The sequence below is a fragment of the Oncorhynchus kisutch genome, linkage group LG17 (genome assembly GCF_002021735.2).
Source record: "Oncorhynchus kisutch isolate 150728-3 linkage group LG17, Okis_V2, whole genome shotgun sequence".
Classification (NCBI taxonomy): domain Eukaryota; kingdom Metazoa; phylum Chordata; class Actinopteri; order Salmoniformes; family Salmonidae; genus Oncorhynchus; species Oncorhynchus kisutch.
Genome location: NC_034190.2, coordinates 41,113,177 through 41,128,407, shown reverse-complemented (window position 1 = coordinate 41,128,407; position 15,231 = coordinate 41,113,177). Strand labels below are relative to the sequence as shown.

The following is a 15,231-nucleotide window of genomic DNA, read 5'->3' as shown; positions in this document are numbered from 1 at the left end:
GCTACATTTAAAGCACTCATTTCCTTCAAGGCAAATATCTTGGGTGTTCACTTGACAAGCCTAAATGTCAAGCTACATAGTTGACTGTATGGCCACACCTCATGCCTGGTGTTATAGGCAGAGGTCAATACACAAGAGAAAACAAGAGCATCTAGCTCATCAGATGCTTCAGATGCTCCGGAATACGTTTATTCACTGACAAACACAGAGCAAACAAGGTCGATTTTTGTTCCAATCTCCATCCCCCAAGAGTCTATTTCTTGCATGCTTCCTTCCTGAGAGGCCAGAACAATCAGAACTCTAGCTTGTTAGGAGGTGTTAATTGGAGTTAGTCAGACGCTTCACTTTCTGTCAAGGAGTCTGACAACAGAATTAATTAGAATACGGGTTATTTAAATCAGTGTTCTCAATGAGAATGTTATGACTTCTCCCTTTACTACAACCAACCATTTGGACATTGGATATAGTGCATACATTTCTGCAAAAAGGCATATATTATTCATTATTTACACTGATTTACACCAGTTTACTGGTGAATTTATATGAAGGTTAGTATAATGAGGAAAGAAGCAGAGTTGCTGTCCAAAGGTGGCTGAGATGTTAACAATAGAACACCATCTTTTCCAAATAGACTTTTAAGTCCAATCAGGGCCGGCCCTAGCCTTTTGGGGGCCCTAAGCAAGATTTGGTTGGGGGGCCACCACCTCGCGGACAATACGTTTTAGTGGTTCCCCTCTTGACGGTGGAGAGAACATTTTGACTTTTTAAAGTTAATTTCCTGCAATTCCTCATGTTTTGCCATTGGGCATAGAGAAAATGTTGTGGTTTTAAAGCAAGTTACCTGCAATTCTGCACATTTCACCATGGAGCAGAGACATTTAAAATATGTTCCCATTACTTATGCCATGTTAATATTATATCTGAGTAAGAGTGACTAACAAAATCAATAGGGATTTCCTGGAGGTCACGGCCCCTGGGCACGTGGCCTTCGTACCCGGTTGGTAATTCGGCCATGAGTTGTACAAGTTTGCATAGCTGGATAGACCAACTTACCAATCTAAAAAAAAATAGCTGACATGGGCTAATTGAGTGACTGTCAGTGACTGACATAACAAGAGGAAAACTGCTGATACACAACCAAATTTTGAAATTGCACCTTGTGCATTCTACCACAGATTATCCATTATATTGAACAGATACTCTAGTGGCTGCTCAAACAATGAAAAGAAAAGAAAATGTTGAGCCAATGAGAGGGCAGATACATGTGAACAACAGCGGTTTCCACTAGTTATCACAGCCACAATGTCCGTATTGGCTATATTGTAAAACTTTTGATTGTAGTTTAAGGTTAGGTTTAAGCACAATGTTTTCAGTGTAGTTAAGGTTAGGTTTAGGTTTAAAATCACATTTTAAGGCATCAATTGTAGAAATAGGGTTAGGGTTAGGGTTAGGGTTAGGGGTTTAGAACTTTTGGGCTGTTGTAACTACGACCATGCACAACTCCGATATAATGTTTTTTCTCAAAGTTGCCGGGATGTCACGTCCTACTTATATCAATACACTTGTAACAACCTAATCATTAAAAACGTATATTTGCAAATAAGCCATTACATTTTTTGTTTACAAAATTTGACACTCTCATTGACCTCCATATAAAGACTCTTCGCTTGGTGAGTGAAAAAAACGAAAGAAATGCCACCTGCTGGAGAAGACAGATTTTGGGCCCAGTTGTCCCTCTCTCTTCGATTCTATCATTCCAACTCTCAACAGTAAGCTGAGTTCTTTTTTTGTGGGGTTTGGGGCCCCCTAGCAGCCGGGGGCCCTAAGCTTCCGCTTATGTGGCTTTTGCCTAGGGCCGGCCCTGAGTCCAGTTATATGCTTAAATTAGCTATCATAGTTATAGGCCTAACAATATCCTGTAATGACTTCTTGACAGAAGTGAAACGTCTTATTATACTACAGTTATCAGTCTGGTTTTTGTTGGATTTGTATGTTGCTTGATGGTGGTGAACTATTGCGATGCTGACACCCAGGCCTTACACAACCACCACCATACTGTCGTGTCGTATTGAATTAACTCACCGATTGTAGTAATAATGGGCAAACATTAATAACAATAATTATCAGTAAATGATTATCTATAATATGGATGTGGTCGTGTTCTTTGTAGATGAATGAGGTCCATCACATAAACTTGAGTCTTGTTTTCTTTGCAATTTTGGAACCAAAATGAGGGGCTCAAAACAGGTTGGGCTCTGTTCCACCTGCCCTGAATGACGGGTCGCCACTGATGTTACTTATCCAAATATGCCTTATTTACTTTGAAGAACTACTAAAATAGTGGTTTGTCAGACAGCATAGGCAGCAGTTCTATAGAGATGAGATGATGACTTGGAATGAAATAATAAAGTCATCAAATAGGCCTAAAACAGATAATATACACAACTGAAATATTTTATAAAAGTAATACATTATGGTTAATAAGTAACAAACAGTAATGGGTAGTCGCCACCATCATGGGACCTAATATTACTTAGTATTAATAGTTTTATTCTGTGTTGTTACAGCATTTAACCCACATAATGCATAGTGTATTTAAAGTCTTTTTTTATCGAAACAAAATCAAAAAACGTAACCATTTTTTTCTAATCAAACTGAAACCGAACTGACTTCTAAAAGCACTAATCGCTCAGCAATAATTCACATACTGTCCATACTGTCTATACACCATTCACAGTCAATACATTCGGTGCCTTCGGAAGGTATTCAGAACCCTTTACTTTTTCCACATTTTGTAACGTTACAGCCTTATTCTTAATAAATGTTTTTTTCCTTCAGCAATTTTTTTTTTTGGAAATAAAAAACAGAAATACCTTGTTTAGATAAGTATTCAGACCCTTTGCTATGAGACTCGAAATTTAGCTCAGATGCATCCTATTTCCATTGATCATCCTTGAGATGTTTCTACAACTTGAGTCCGTCCACCTGTGGTAAATTCAAATGTCTATATAAGGTCCCACGGTTGACAGTCCATGTCAGAGCAAAAAAACAATCCATGAGGTCAAAATAATTTTCCGTAGAGCTCCGAGGCAGGATTGTGTTGAGGCACAGATCTGGGGAAGGGTACCAAAACATTTCTGCAGCATTGAAGGTCCCCAAGAACACAGTGGCCTCCATCATTCTTAAATGGAAGAAGTTTGGAACCTCCAAGACTTTTCCTAGAGCTGGCTGCCCGGATTGAACTCTTTGGCCTTAATGCCAAGCGTCACATCTGAAGGAAACCTGGCACCATCATTATGGTGAAGCATGTTGATTTCAACATCATGCTGCGGGAGACTAGTCACGATTGAGGCAAAGATGAATAGAGCAAAGTACAGTGAGATACTTGATGAAAACATGCTCCAGAGCACTCAGGACCTTAGACTTGGGAGAAGGTTCACCTTCCAACAGGACAATAACCCTAAGCACACAGCCAAGAGAACACAGGAGGGGCTTTGGGACAAGTCTCTGAATGTCCTTGAGTGGCCCAGCCAGAGATTCGGACTTGAACCCGATCAAACATCTCTGTCGAGACCTGAAAGAGCAGTACAGCAACGCTCCCCATCCAAACTGACAGAGCTTGAGAGGATCTGCAGAGAGGAATGGGAGAAACTCCCCAAATACACCTATGCCAAGCTTGTAGCGTCATACCCAAGAAGACTTGAGGCTGTAATCACTACCAAAGGTGCTTCAACAAAGTACTGAGTAAAGAGTCTGAATACTTGTGTAAATGTGATATTTTTTTAAATATATTAGCAAAAATTTCATAAAATATATTTTGGATTTATCACTATGGGGTATTGTGTGTAGACTGATGAGAAAAATAAACAATTTAATAAATTCTAGAATAAGGCTGTAACGTAACAAAATGTGGAAAAAGTCAAAGGGTCTGATTAATTTCCGAATGCACTGTATACACTGAGTGTACAGAACACCCACTCTTTCCACAACATAAACTGACCAGGTGAACCCAGGTGAAAGCTATTTACACTTATTGATGTTACTTGTTAAATCCACTTCAATCAGTGTATATGAAGGGGAGGAGACAGGTTAAAGAAGGATTTTTAAGTCTTGAAATAAATGAGACATGGATTGTGTATGTGTGCCGTTCAAAGGGTGAATGGGCAAGACAAAAGATGTCAGTGCCTTTGAACGGGATATGGTAGGTAGTAGGTGCCAGGCACACCAGTTTGAGTGTGTCAAGAACTGCAACGCTGCTGTATTTTTCAAACTCAACAGTTTCCATTTTGTTACGTTACAGCCTTAATCTAAAAATATTTTACATTAAAAAAAGGAATCCTCAGCAATCTACACACAATGCCCCATAATGGCAAAGAAAAAAAAGCTTTTTGGAGATTTTTTGCAAATGTATTAAAACTCAAAAACAGAAATACCTTATTTACATAAGTATTCAGACCCTTTGCTATGAAACTCTAAATTGAGCTCAGGTGCATCCAGTTTCCATTAATCATCATTTGAGATGCTTCTACAACTTGATTCGTGTGCACCTGTGGTAACTTCCATTGACTGGACATGGTTTTTGCTTTATGTAGACAGGTGTGAGACTTTCCAAATCAAGCCATTCTTAAATGAGAGAAGTTTGGAAGGGGTCTGAATACTTTCCGAAGGCACTGTAGAGTCCATGCCCCAACGAATTGAGATTGTTCTTGAGGGCAAAAGAGGGTGCAACTCAATATTAGGAAGGTGTTCCTAATGTTTTGTACACAGTATATTCCCGGACTCTGGTTCATAAGATAATTTCCTGCAATTCTATCCATTTCGCAATGGGGTTTTGTACTGTCTATTTAAACACTGTATTCTCAACATAGCTCATTCTAATATTACTACTATACATTGGATTTTATTTGCTGTTTATACACACCGCATATTAATTTATATAATATTCTTGACATAGCTCACTAATAGATCTATTGATGCACACATCATTCTTACTATATCTTGTTTAAATTCTTATGGTGTATATACACATAGATTGCATTTGGATTACTGTTACAGTGCTATTTGGGTTGTTAAATTGGATTAGTTCCAAAACTTCTTATAAACATTTTGGGGGGGATTATTAGTGCTGTTTGACTTTATGCAGCATTGTTAGGAGCTAGTAACATAAGCATTTAGCTGCACCCGTTGCTATAACATCTGCTAAACTGTGTAGGCGACAAAAATAAACTTTTATTTATTTCCACAACAAAAGAGTGTAGAAGAGTGAGGCTCAACTTCTTTGCTGTTTTCGTACCCTGGCTACCACGCTGTGAGCAGCATGTAGTGAGCCTTTGTACATATGCAGATACTATGTGTGAATGTAAGAGAGCGAAGTCTTGCATCTAAATATATGCGCTGCTGCTTGTGGCAACGTCATTTCAAGACTCAATTTGCAAAGTGGGACGATTGTTTATGAAAGATTGTTTTTATTACCCATTTCATAACACCTCCATGAAGACAATTTGTACAAGATACATCACATACTAAAGTGCACAAATACTGTACAACGAAATTACTTTAAATAAAATCACATTTGTAAAAAATAAAATTACCTGGGGACATGTTTTAAAAACAACAATTTGTCACAATGCATGTGTGTGTTCAGGTATGGGGTTGTGGGGTGAGCTTGTGCAGCTTGCTTGGGAGCAAGAAGCTTTGGCACCTTTTAGATAAAAGTTAATAAAGGGTGTTTAAAAGGTAAAGGGGAGCACTGAATTAAAAACAACAAATTATACGATTTGAATAAATACAGTCTTTTTAGGGGCTTGTGTAGAAGGCATAGTAGCCCATGCCTTTGGGGTTGTCTTTGTTGAACTCTTCCGCTGTGGTCAAGTCCTCACACTTGATGGTGGGCGAGTTCTCTGTGCTCGACCCACCAGGTGACATCCGGCGTCTCTTGCAGACCATGGAGTACACGCCCGAATCGTTAGAGTCCACAGATTTCAGCGAGTGGGAGGTCTCGATCCAGGTGGAGGCTGCGGTGCTCTCCTCGGGCAGCTTGTCTTTGCTAGCAGCCAGTTGGTCGTCTGTGAAGGCTGGGGGGCTGGGCCGAGGGGACCAGGGCAGGCCTGTGGTCATCTTTCTCTGGTAAGTGCTTCTGGTGCCCCAGCTGGCCGCCATTGAGGCGAAAGCCGAGTCGGGGTAGTAGCTGAGGGCGTGGGAGGTTTGGAGGGGCAGGGGCTTAATGCCGTAGGACAGCAAACTGCTGGCTGAGTAGTCCTGGTCGTAGGACAGGTCCAGCTTGTTGGAGCCTGACTGCTGGACTGGGGTGACAAACCAGCGCTGAGCCGAGCTGGCCCCGACGTCTTCGGCCTGGGGGGAGAGAAGACTGTTGGTCTGGGGCACAGCCCGCTCCCCAGTGTAGAAGCGGTTCTGGGGCAGGTTGTTGACAAACTGGTCCTGGAAGAAGGGCTGCATGGCATAGCGGGCACCCGGCACAATCTGGTGAGAGCGAGGGGAGGCTGTCGGAGAGGGAGTCAGTCTGTCACCCTCTGGGGCTGTATACATCCTGTGGAAGAGAGAGACAAAGGTCCAAGGATGAGTAATTTGCAAGAGAAAAACAAGTTCACACTTGACACTAAAAGTAGCAGAGCAGTAAAAAATGGCGACAAAACCGCATGCAAAATAGGATGCAAGTCATTGTCACTTACGAGTCATAGTTGTCTCTGAAGCCTTTAGCAAAGGGGTTGTGGTCGATTTTAAGCTGTGTGATCTGGAAAGGAGAGAAGATACATGTTCAAGCCATGGTCGGCAGTGTTGACAAAAACACATTTTATAGACACAGTCAATATAGAAACTTAAGAAAAATCTTAAGCAGATAAGATGTTTCTTATTTAGATAAGATGATAGTAGTGGGTATCTTACATCTGTATTCTGGTAGGCAGTGACTGCGATGAACTGGTTCTCCGGGAAGGTAAAAGTCTGTGTCTTAGCCTCACTGCCTACGTCCTCCACTCCCTCTTCTGTGACCTCCACGATGTGGAGCCGAGGCTGGTATTTATGAAGAGACTGCAAGACAATCATCTACAAGAAAAAAAGTGTGAATTCAAAGTTAGAGCTTGGGGTTCTCGTGGAATGCTTTCGAAACAGTTTCTGTGGTTGGTTATTTGTCACATCACCAATTACATTTTGGAGACTCTTGCCGATAGCACTCTCAAAATAAAAGAAAACGGTGTTTTTTTAGACTCATTTGTGATCTCTTATGCCTACTAGAATACCAAAGATAGCTTTTTAAAAGTAGCCCAAATCATTTGAGTCGCAATTAAAAAATGAAAAAAGCTAAATGATGGTGTAGGCCTCACCTGTGTGTTATTGTTGTTTGCCCCTTTGTTGTTGGTCAGCTTCAGTTTGCCGAAGGAGATCTCTTGCCTCATCCAGTGAGCGCCAGTGTTTGGGGATTCAGGATGAACATACATCTTGTTACCTGTAAATGATGTGGGACATAAAACATAAACATATGAAGTACAATGCAGCACAAATGCAAAACACACATTGAAAGAATAGCACAGATATTTTCCATTTCTTGAACTAGAACTTCTCTTACATTTAAAAAAACAACAACAGCAAATTTGTCAATTTACCAAGTAACTTGCAGTCAAACTATTATTGAATCCTGTGCTCAGGATTTCAAAGTTAAAAGCAATCAGATGTGAAACTGTGGAGCTATTAGGATAACATTTAAAAATGATTCAATTGCAAAAAACATGCAAATGGAGGATTGAGGTTTAGAATTAATTTATTATTAAAACATTGGCAGGTGATTTTACATTATATGAAAATAAATTACACATTACTGATAATGAATTATAATTGAATCTGTTTTCCGTGAAAACTGAAAACAGGCCAAGCACATTACGGACGAGTTCATGTTGTAAGGTTGTGCTCTTGATATGAATGCCATCAGCTAACAATGTTTGAATGGTTGTCTTTTTCTTTTAAAATGGGGTTAATAAACCAACAAATACAAAGAACACAGCATAAATAGCCAGTTGATTGGGTGTAAATTGCAGGGAAATATCTAACGAAACGTTCCCGATCTAAATTTAATTTAATCCCCGTTAGTGTAGATGTGCTGCTTCTGTAGACTATATGGCTAGAGGCCTTATTTAGTTTCGAAATATGCCTCTAAATATGTACATTAAAGGTGCATTTAATATTAGTCTCACCTTGCATGTTGTTGTCTGCTTTCCCACAAGTAACCCATTTTCCTCCTTGAAATCGCCAGTGATTTGGATCGGCCAACACAACCTCAACAAACACGTTATAATGCGCCGTCAAGTTCAGTCCAGTGATGTTGAAACTGAGAAATGGAAACATCCGCCTGAAAGAAAAGAACAAATTTGATGGCACAATTATTGCAAATAAAATGTCAAGGGTGCACTCAAAACAAAAATTACAAGAGGGGGTCAATGCATTTCTGAAGATTCGTAAGGCTAGGTCATGGCATGCACTAATTAATACTTGCCACTTTATTTTCCTCACATAAAAATAAAATAAAAAGGCTTTAAAACTTTGTATAACCTAAATTATTATTTATAAATAAACAAGTAAATAATATTCAAATATGACAACAAAATATAAACAACTATTGCAACATCATAGAAGGTCGGATATTTATTAGTCTAACCATAATCAAAACATTCATTTTAAAGTGTAGTGTCCCACCAAATTCAGAACATGGTGGTAATAAACCACTGTTACCTCACAGTACAAATGATCCCCACCAAAGACACCCTGATCTGTGAGGTGCAACGCTAGTTGAGAGCTCAATGAACACGGTTATGCCTAACATTTTTAGAAGCATTAGACCAGAATCTTGATGCCGTTTGACGTTTAAGTTTGAACATTAGTCAGGAAGTTTAAGCTATTTTGTTTTCAATGCCTCTGCTTACCTGCCCTGTTTCGTGATGATCATCTCGGTCTGGAATCGGTGAAACTTGAGCCACAGGGGACGGTTGCAGAGATAAACTTGAGCCCTCGCTCCCGGTGTGGACCCCGGGAGAGCCATGGAACCAATACATGAACCCGTTCCCGGATAGGAGGGGTACAGGCATCCTGGACCCTGGCCGAACTGGTAGCTGCTGCCAAACTGACTCCGGCTAGTGCACACGGAGGACGAAAACCCCGTCGGTGGCAAGACCGATCCGTAATGAAGGGAGGAATACCTGGATCCATTTGACCCGCTGTACACTGTCCCCGTTTGTCCTGCGTATGGAAAGAGGGAACACGGGTTTGCCATATCGGAGCTCGTCTGAGAGGACGAGATGAAATATCTGTCAGAGCCAAGTTCATCTATGTTGTACCGCCGGCCAGTGGACAGGTCATCCTCACCGACCATCGGTGAGCCTTTTCTTCCGTCTGGGGTAGCTTTAGTCCCAGAGAAGGCGTCGCCCTCTCCCTCACCCATCATGGCGTTCCCCACTCCGCTCAAATATTTATTAGGACCGTTCCTTGTTTCGGATTCTGTCCGGTCAACTTGATATTCGATCTGCGATTGCCCCGGGCTATTATTTGCACTATCTGATGATGTGAGGTTGTAAAACGTCTTGGGTAAGTTGATGGTTGATGCGCTGGGAAGAATATTCTCTAGCTGCATTATTTTTTGAAATAGCAAACACTACAGAATTAAAGGATCCAAAAATAGGCTACAATCGCAACCACCAAGACGCTACACCACTGCGCCCTGGTAGGAGTCCTCTGTGGCCGTCCCTGTTCTCCTCTGCTAACCAACGTTGGCCTTCTCAGTTGCACCTACGGATTTACGCACACTATACGATTATGATCTGCTCAAGAATTGTTCAAGGGCTCTTATATGATCGCCTTCTTTAAACACCCAACTCATGGCAAGCGTCAGGGGAGGAGCTTTTGGGGGATCCATGTAATAAACTACAACCCTTTCCATGCCCATTGGTTAAACTCACGGATTTAATTAAATTAGACATAGGCTACCATATTTGACATTTTAAATCCATGACACATTTGCACGGACTTTGGGTAGCCTATTCCGTATATTCTGACAAGGATTTAGGCTATTCTACAGGCATATGATGACATTGAATTCGCTAAATTGTTAGGATATTCATGCGCAATGTTTGCTAATATTCTGGATGAAAGCAATTAGCCTATTTGCAACGATGTTTTATGAACATTTTACAGTTTGTTGAAAGTTTGCCTGAAGGACTGGAAATCAACAGTTTCTTCCCAAAATATATTAAAGTAATTGGGAGATATCCACACAGAGTGGGTGAAAACACGTTTTGGTGATGAAATGTCACTTCCTTAAGTTATAACATGCATTTTTACCAATAATCATTCAGTGGGGTCTTTCTCTAACATATCATTAGCATTATATCCAACAATTCGGATTTCGTAACCTAATGCATCTGATAATAAGCACCAAGCTCTGTTGATACAGCAGTGGTTTCTGTAACAAGTTTTGAGGATTTTACATTTTGTGCTTGCTTCTTCAAAGTTATTTACGCGCATCGCAAAAAGCAAAATTAGCATGACAAGATCTGAATTAAATGTAAAAGGCTTTGAAAATGAAAAGCTTGTATATGCTCAGTGCTTCGTTGACATTTCACAGAGATACGCTTGTTTTTGTGAGAAAAATAACAAGAATTTGGAATGAATACGAAAAACGTATACTAAAATATGAAAATACTTCATGTCATGTCTCCAGATCGATATCCATATTGCCTCTATATTGTTTAATGTCCTGCGGATTCGAGAATAAAGATGATGAGTTCAACAGGAAAGTGAACCTGTCAGTTAGCCAGTAGCCTTCATTCTTGCACAGCTGAAGTGATGCAATTTTCCTGACTTTTTACCATATTATTTTCTGTCTCTATTGATTTTGTCACCCTGTGGCCATCCTACAAGGGTAAAAACTCCTATAACTTTTGATCGGATTAAGCTAGAGACATCATGTTTGGACCATTTGTTTTCTTAGAGAATTATTTACACAATTAACATATTTTACGTATTGGTCAGCCTATAAATCACGATTATTTTTTGGGGGGCGGGGAGGGGGGGGGGGGGATGAAACTGACTTAGATGTAAAACGTTTTGGGGGTATTTTGTTACTTTACACATTCCTCGGGCCTACATTGTATGCAAGAAATTGAACATACCCTTTGCCAAGTTACAACAACAAACCTCATGCATTTAAAGCTCCAACATGTAACTTGTTGGGCAACCCAACCAAATTCATATAGAAATGTAGGTCTGTCATACTGATTGAAAGCAAGTCTGTTCTATGTTGGCTATTTCTATGCTTCCCGTTCTTAACTTTCGTTTTTGCTTCTTTTACTTTCGGTTTTGTACACCAGCCAGAAAATAGCTTACAATATTTGTTGTTATGGAAAATATATTTCAAAGCGGTTTAGATTGTGCAATGATTCTCTACACTATACTTGCTTGTTGTGTTACATACACTGAAATTAGGTGCACCATTAGAATTATTAGAATTTAGCAACCTTTAATTAGACAATTCTTGTCAGAGTCATATCAGTCCGCACGTGCTTTAAGCGTCCATGCATACCATGCATACTCCTTATTGGTCGTTTTCTTTGTTGAGAACTCTTCACATGTCAAATTGAATTGCCTGCTATTGAAAAATCTCTCTTCGAATTCTACGAAAGTGTGCATGTTAAAATAAAAATGGAATCAAATTATAAGAAATTAAAATGTTACATAATAATAAAGAACTTTCCTTTATTTAGATCCTTATGCACGCCACATCTTCCAGTCCTCATATGTTCTTTCTGAAGTGACAGATTTGTATCAAGCAGCAAATATGTCAAGTGGCTCTGAGCCTGTTTACAGGAAACGGTGAAAAAAGTGAAAGTGTCACCTGTGAGGTCTGTGGTTTTCACAATGAAAATAAATCATCAATTTTTTTATATGAATTTGTTATTAATCTCACAAAAACCTACTCATTAAACATATATCATAAATGACCATCAATTAAGAGCAATTGAATAACCTTTCATTAAAAGGGAAAATATCCTAAACAATCATGGCTATCAACCAAGCAAATAATATAAAGGCTAGGCCTACTTTTGGGAATGGTTTAATTGAATGGAAAGGCTAAATAATTAGCCTAGATGTGATCAAATAGCCTAAACCTATATTTAAAGAACCACATTTTTCTAGATTTGTTGTATTTGATTTTTATTTTGGATTTAATCCTAACTCTTAGATTAAAAATAATAACAATGTTTTCAGTTCATGTAACATCTGATATTGTCCTCATAATCAACGGTTATATGAAAGGGATATGCGATACAAATCCTACTGCCAATAATTTTTCCGTCTGAGGTAACCGGTGATGTAGAACGAAATGACAGTTCGGGAAAGAGCCACGGCGTTATCTAAACTCCTTATTCCGGCACGCACCCGCCGGTGAAACCAAAGTACGACGAGGACAATATGGAGAGGGTTGGCTGTGACAGTCTACGTGCCACAAGAAGAAAAATACAGAGCACTGCCACTTCGCGTTGACACCGATGAAGCCTATTGGCCACTTATGCCACTTTTGCACATTCTAAATTTGACCCTAAAGTAGCTTTTACATTTTTATTTGGGGGTCTGACAAATATAACATAAACAACGCTGTGTTTAAGTAGACACTATGTTCCGTTCGATTTAGAAACGAATTGGTTAAAATAGGTTGATATTAGGCTATTACACAAACATACACAAATAAAAGGGGTAGGAATTATATCCAAATTATGAAAATTGTCCCCAAAACTAAAACTAACATCGGCCAGAAAAATATATAGGCATACAAAACTACTGGATTATGTTCACTGTGAAGTATTGTAGAGATGTGAGAATATAGAGCCCGGGAGCAGCAGCAACCTTGTTTCACAGTGGAATCATCTGGGACAGCGCTCTCTAGTGATTGTGCAGAGCAAACAGAAATAGCACCAGGCTACTATAATTCCAATGATGAAGTTGGACAGTACTATTTATCTAACGCTTACGTCCCATTTCAGACATTTACAGCGATGCAGTAGCAGTGCGTTGGTAAAATCACTGTAGAAGCCAAGCCAGGAAAAACCACATATTATAAGGTGGTCCTTATTACAGTGTTATTACATATGTAATTATACTGTAACAAGTATTGTAATTAATTGTAATAATTCATAGTTACATTGCACTAACAACATGTGGTAATTGCAGTCTGTAATTACAGAGGTATAACAACGAATTGCTTGTTACCATGCTCATTACAAATGTGTTCAAATTTCCAATAGCAATCCGAAAGCAATTTTTTTTTCAGCCTGCGCAAAGTAATGTTATAATTGTAAGCCAATTTTAAACAAACCACTTCATTGACAATTGACACAACTCTCCTATAAAGGGCTCTGGAGTCTGATTCCCAGGTTCAGCTTTTGTTTGAAGTGCATGGAAGCTTATAAGAGCAAGGGCAAAAACAGGGGTTTACATCATTTTGAGCCTATAAACTTGGTTGAATATTGGTTTATAAATGTATACATTAACATTCTCACGTTTGGATGGGATCCATTGGTGCACTTATTTATCCTAAGAATTAAGCATCACATTAAGATATGCCTATCTAAGCAAAACACTCAAAATAACGGGGACCTCAAATGTACCCACAATTTGTGTTAACACCGACTCATAGTGATAGTGCGCAAAGAACCGGGATCAAGAATAAGGTTGTGTGCAAAATCCAGACATAAGACATTTCCGCGAAAGAAACAAAGTGTTGTAAGGGAGACAAAACGTCCACACAATAGAGATAAGGTAGGTTTTCCATGCAATTTGTTGAGCTTTTTGGATTTAAAAAAGTGGGCTGGTACATGTAGCGTAGGTAGTTAGCTACCTAGCGTTTGCCAGGTGGCTAGCCTAGTGTTGGCTAGCTAGCCAACTACCTAAATCATAGCTAGCTAAAGTTAGCTGCTGTTTTTGGTAGGGCTTGTTGGAAATGGCCTTGTGGGAAATGGTCCTTGCTATCAATAATGAACTAGCTGTTTATATTGAAAAGGAACTACTCATAGGTGTGTTGACAAGTAGATAACTAAGTAGCTAACGTTTTACATGCTGGGTGTGTCTCACGTTTGATACCGTACGGATACAAGGTTCAGGGAAGAGAAGACCATGGAGCCTAGCTAGCTAGCTAGCTTTTAGACATATTTATTTAGGTAGCTAGCTAACTTAGTTAATTAACATATACAGAATATACTTTCCATGCTATGAGAGATAACGTTAGCCAGCTAGCTACCTACATCTTGCACACATCTTGCACATTCCCTGAACCTTGTTCTCAGGGTATCCGTACGGTATCAAATGGTATTACGTGAGACACACTCAGCATGTTAACGTTAGCGACTTAGTTATCTACTTGTGTCAACACACCTACGAGTAGTTCCTTTTCAATGTAAAAAGCTAGTTCATTATTGTTAGCAAGCACTACTTCTCCCAGAAGCTTTCAAATGAATGGCCAGGCTGTTAGGATGGTAAGGTACCTTTATAAGTACACATTCATTGCAAGTAAGTACCTTTCAAGATACACTTTATTTTAACTAGATAAATCCGGTGTAAAACCAAGTAATTACATTGTACTTTTGCAGATAGTACATGTACTCTGTGGTGTTCAAGTGGGTTTATCCTCCCACCTGGATGGCAAGGAGGTTCAGTTTGATGTAATGGGCAACATACACATAAATTATACATTATTTCAAAAATTATAATCTGGGATGACACTTGAATGGTAGAACTCAGTCAGTAAGGTTGACCTACAGTACCAGTCCAAAGTTTGGACAAACATACTCATTCCAGGGTTTTTCTTTATTTTTACTATTTTCTACAATGAAAAATAACAGGGAAGACATCAAAACTGGGAAATGTATTTCTTTTTTATTTCACCTTTATTTAACCAGGTAGGCAAGTTGAGAACAAGTTCTCATTTACAATTGCGACCTGGCCAAGATAAAGCAAAGCAGTTCGACACATACAACAACACAGAGTTACACATGGAGTAAAACAAACATACAGTCAATAATACAGTAGAAAAATAAGTCTATATACGATGTGAGCAAGTGAGGTGAGATAAGGGAGGTAAAGGCAAAAAAAAGGCCATGGTGGCGAAGTAAATACAATATAGCAAGTAAAACACTGGAATGGTAGATTTGCAGTGGAAGAATGTGCAAAGTAGAAGTA

The 15,231-nt window shown here is 39.3% G+C and overlaps 1 protein-coding gene across 1 annotated transcript; it reads right to left on the bottom strand.

Moving 5' to 3' along the window:
* Window positions 1-5,445: 5,445 nt before the first annotated feature.
* Window positions 5,446-9,823, bottom strand: LOC109907668 (eomesodermin-like). Its single transcript, XM_020505769.2, has 6 exons — window positions 8,931-9,823; window positions 8,205-8,359; window positions 7,341-7,462; window positions 6,904-7,062; window positions 6,690-6,751; window positions 5,446-6,547 (listed from the first exon to the last, which is right to left on the bottom strand). Exons 1-6 carry the CDS (start codon window positions 9,632-9,634, stop codon window positions 5,797-5,799), a joined length of 1,953 nt encoding a protein of 650 aa, XP_020361358.1. The 5' UTR covers window positions 9,635-9,823; the 3' UTR covers window positions 5,446-5,796.
* Between the last annotated feature and the right edge of the window lie 5,408 nt (window positions 9,824-15,231).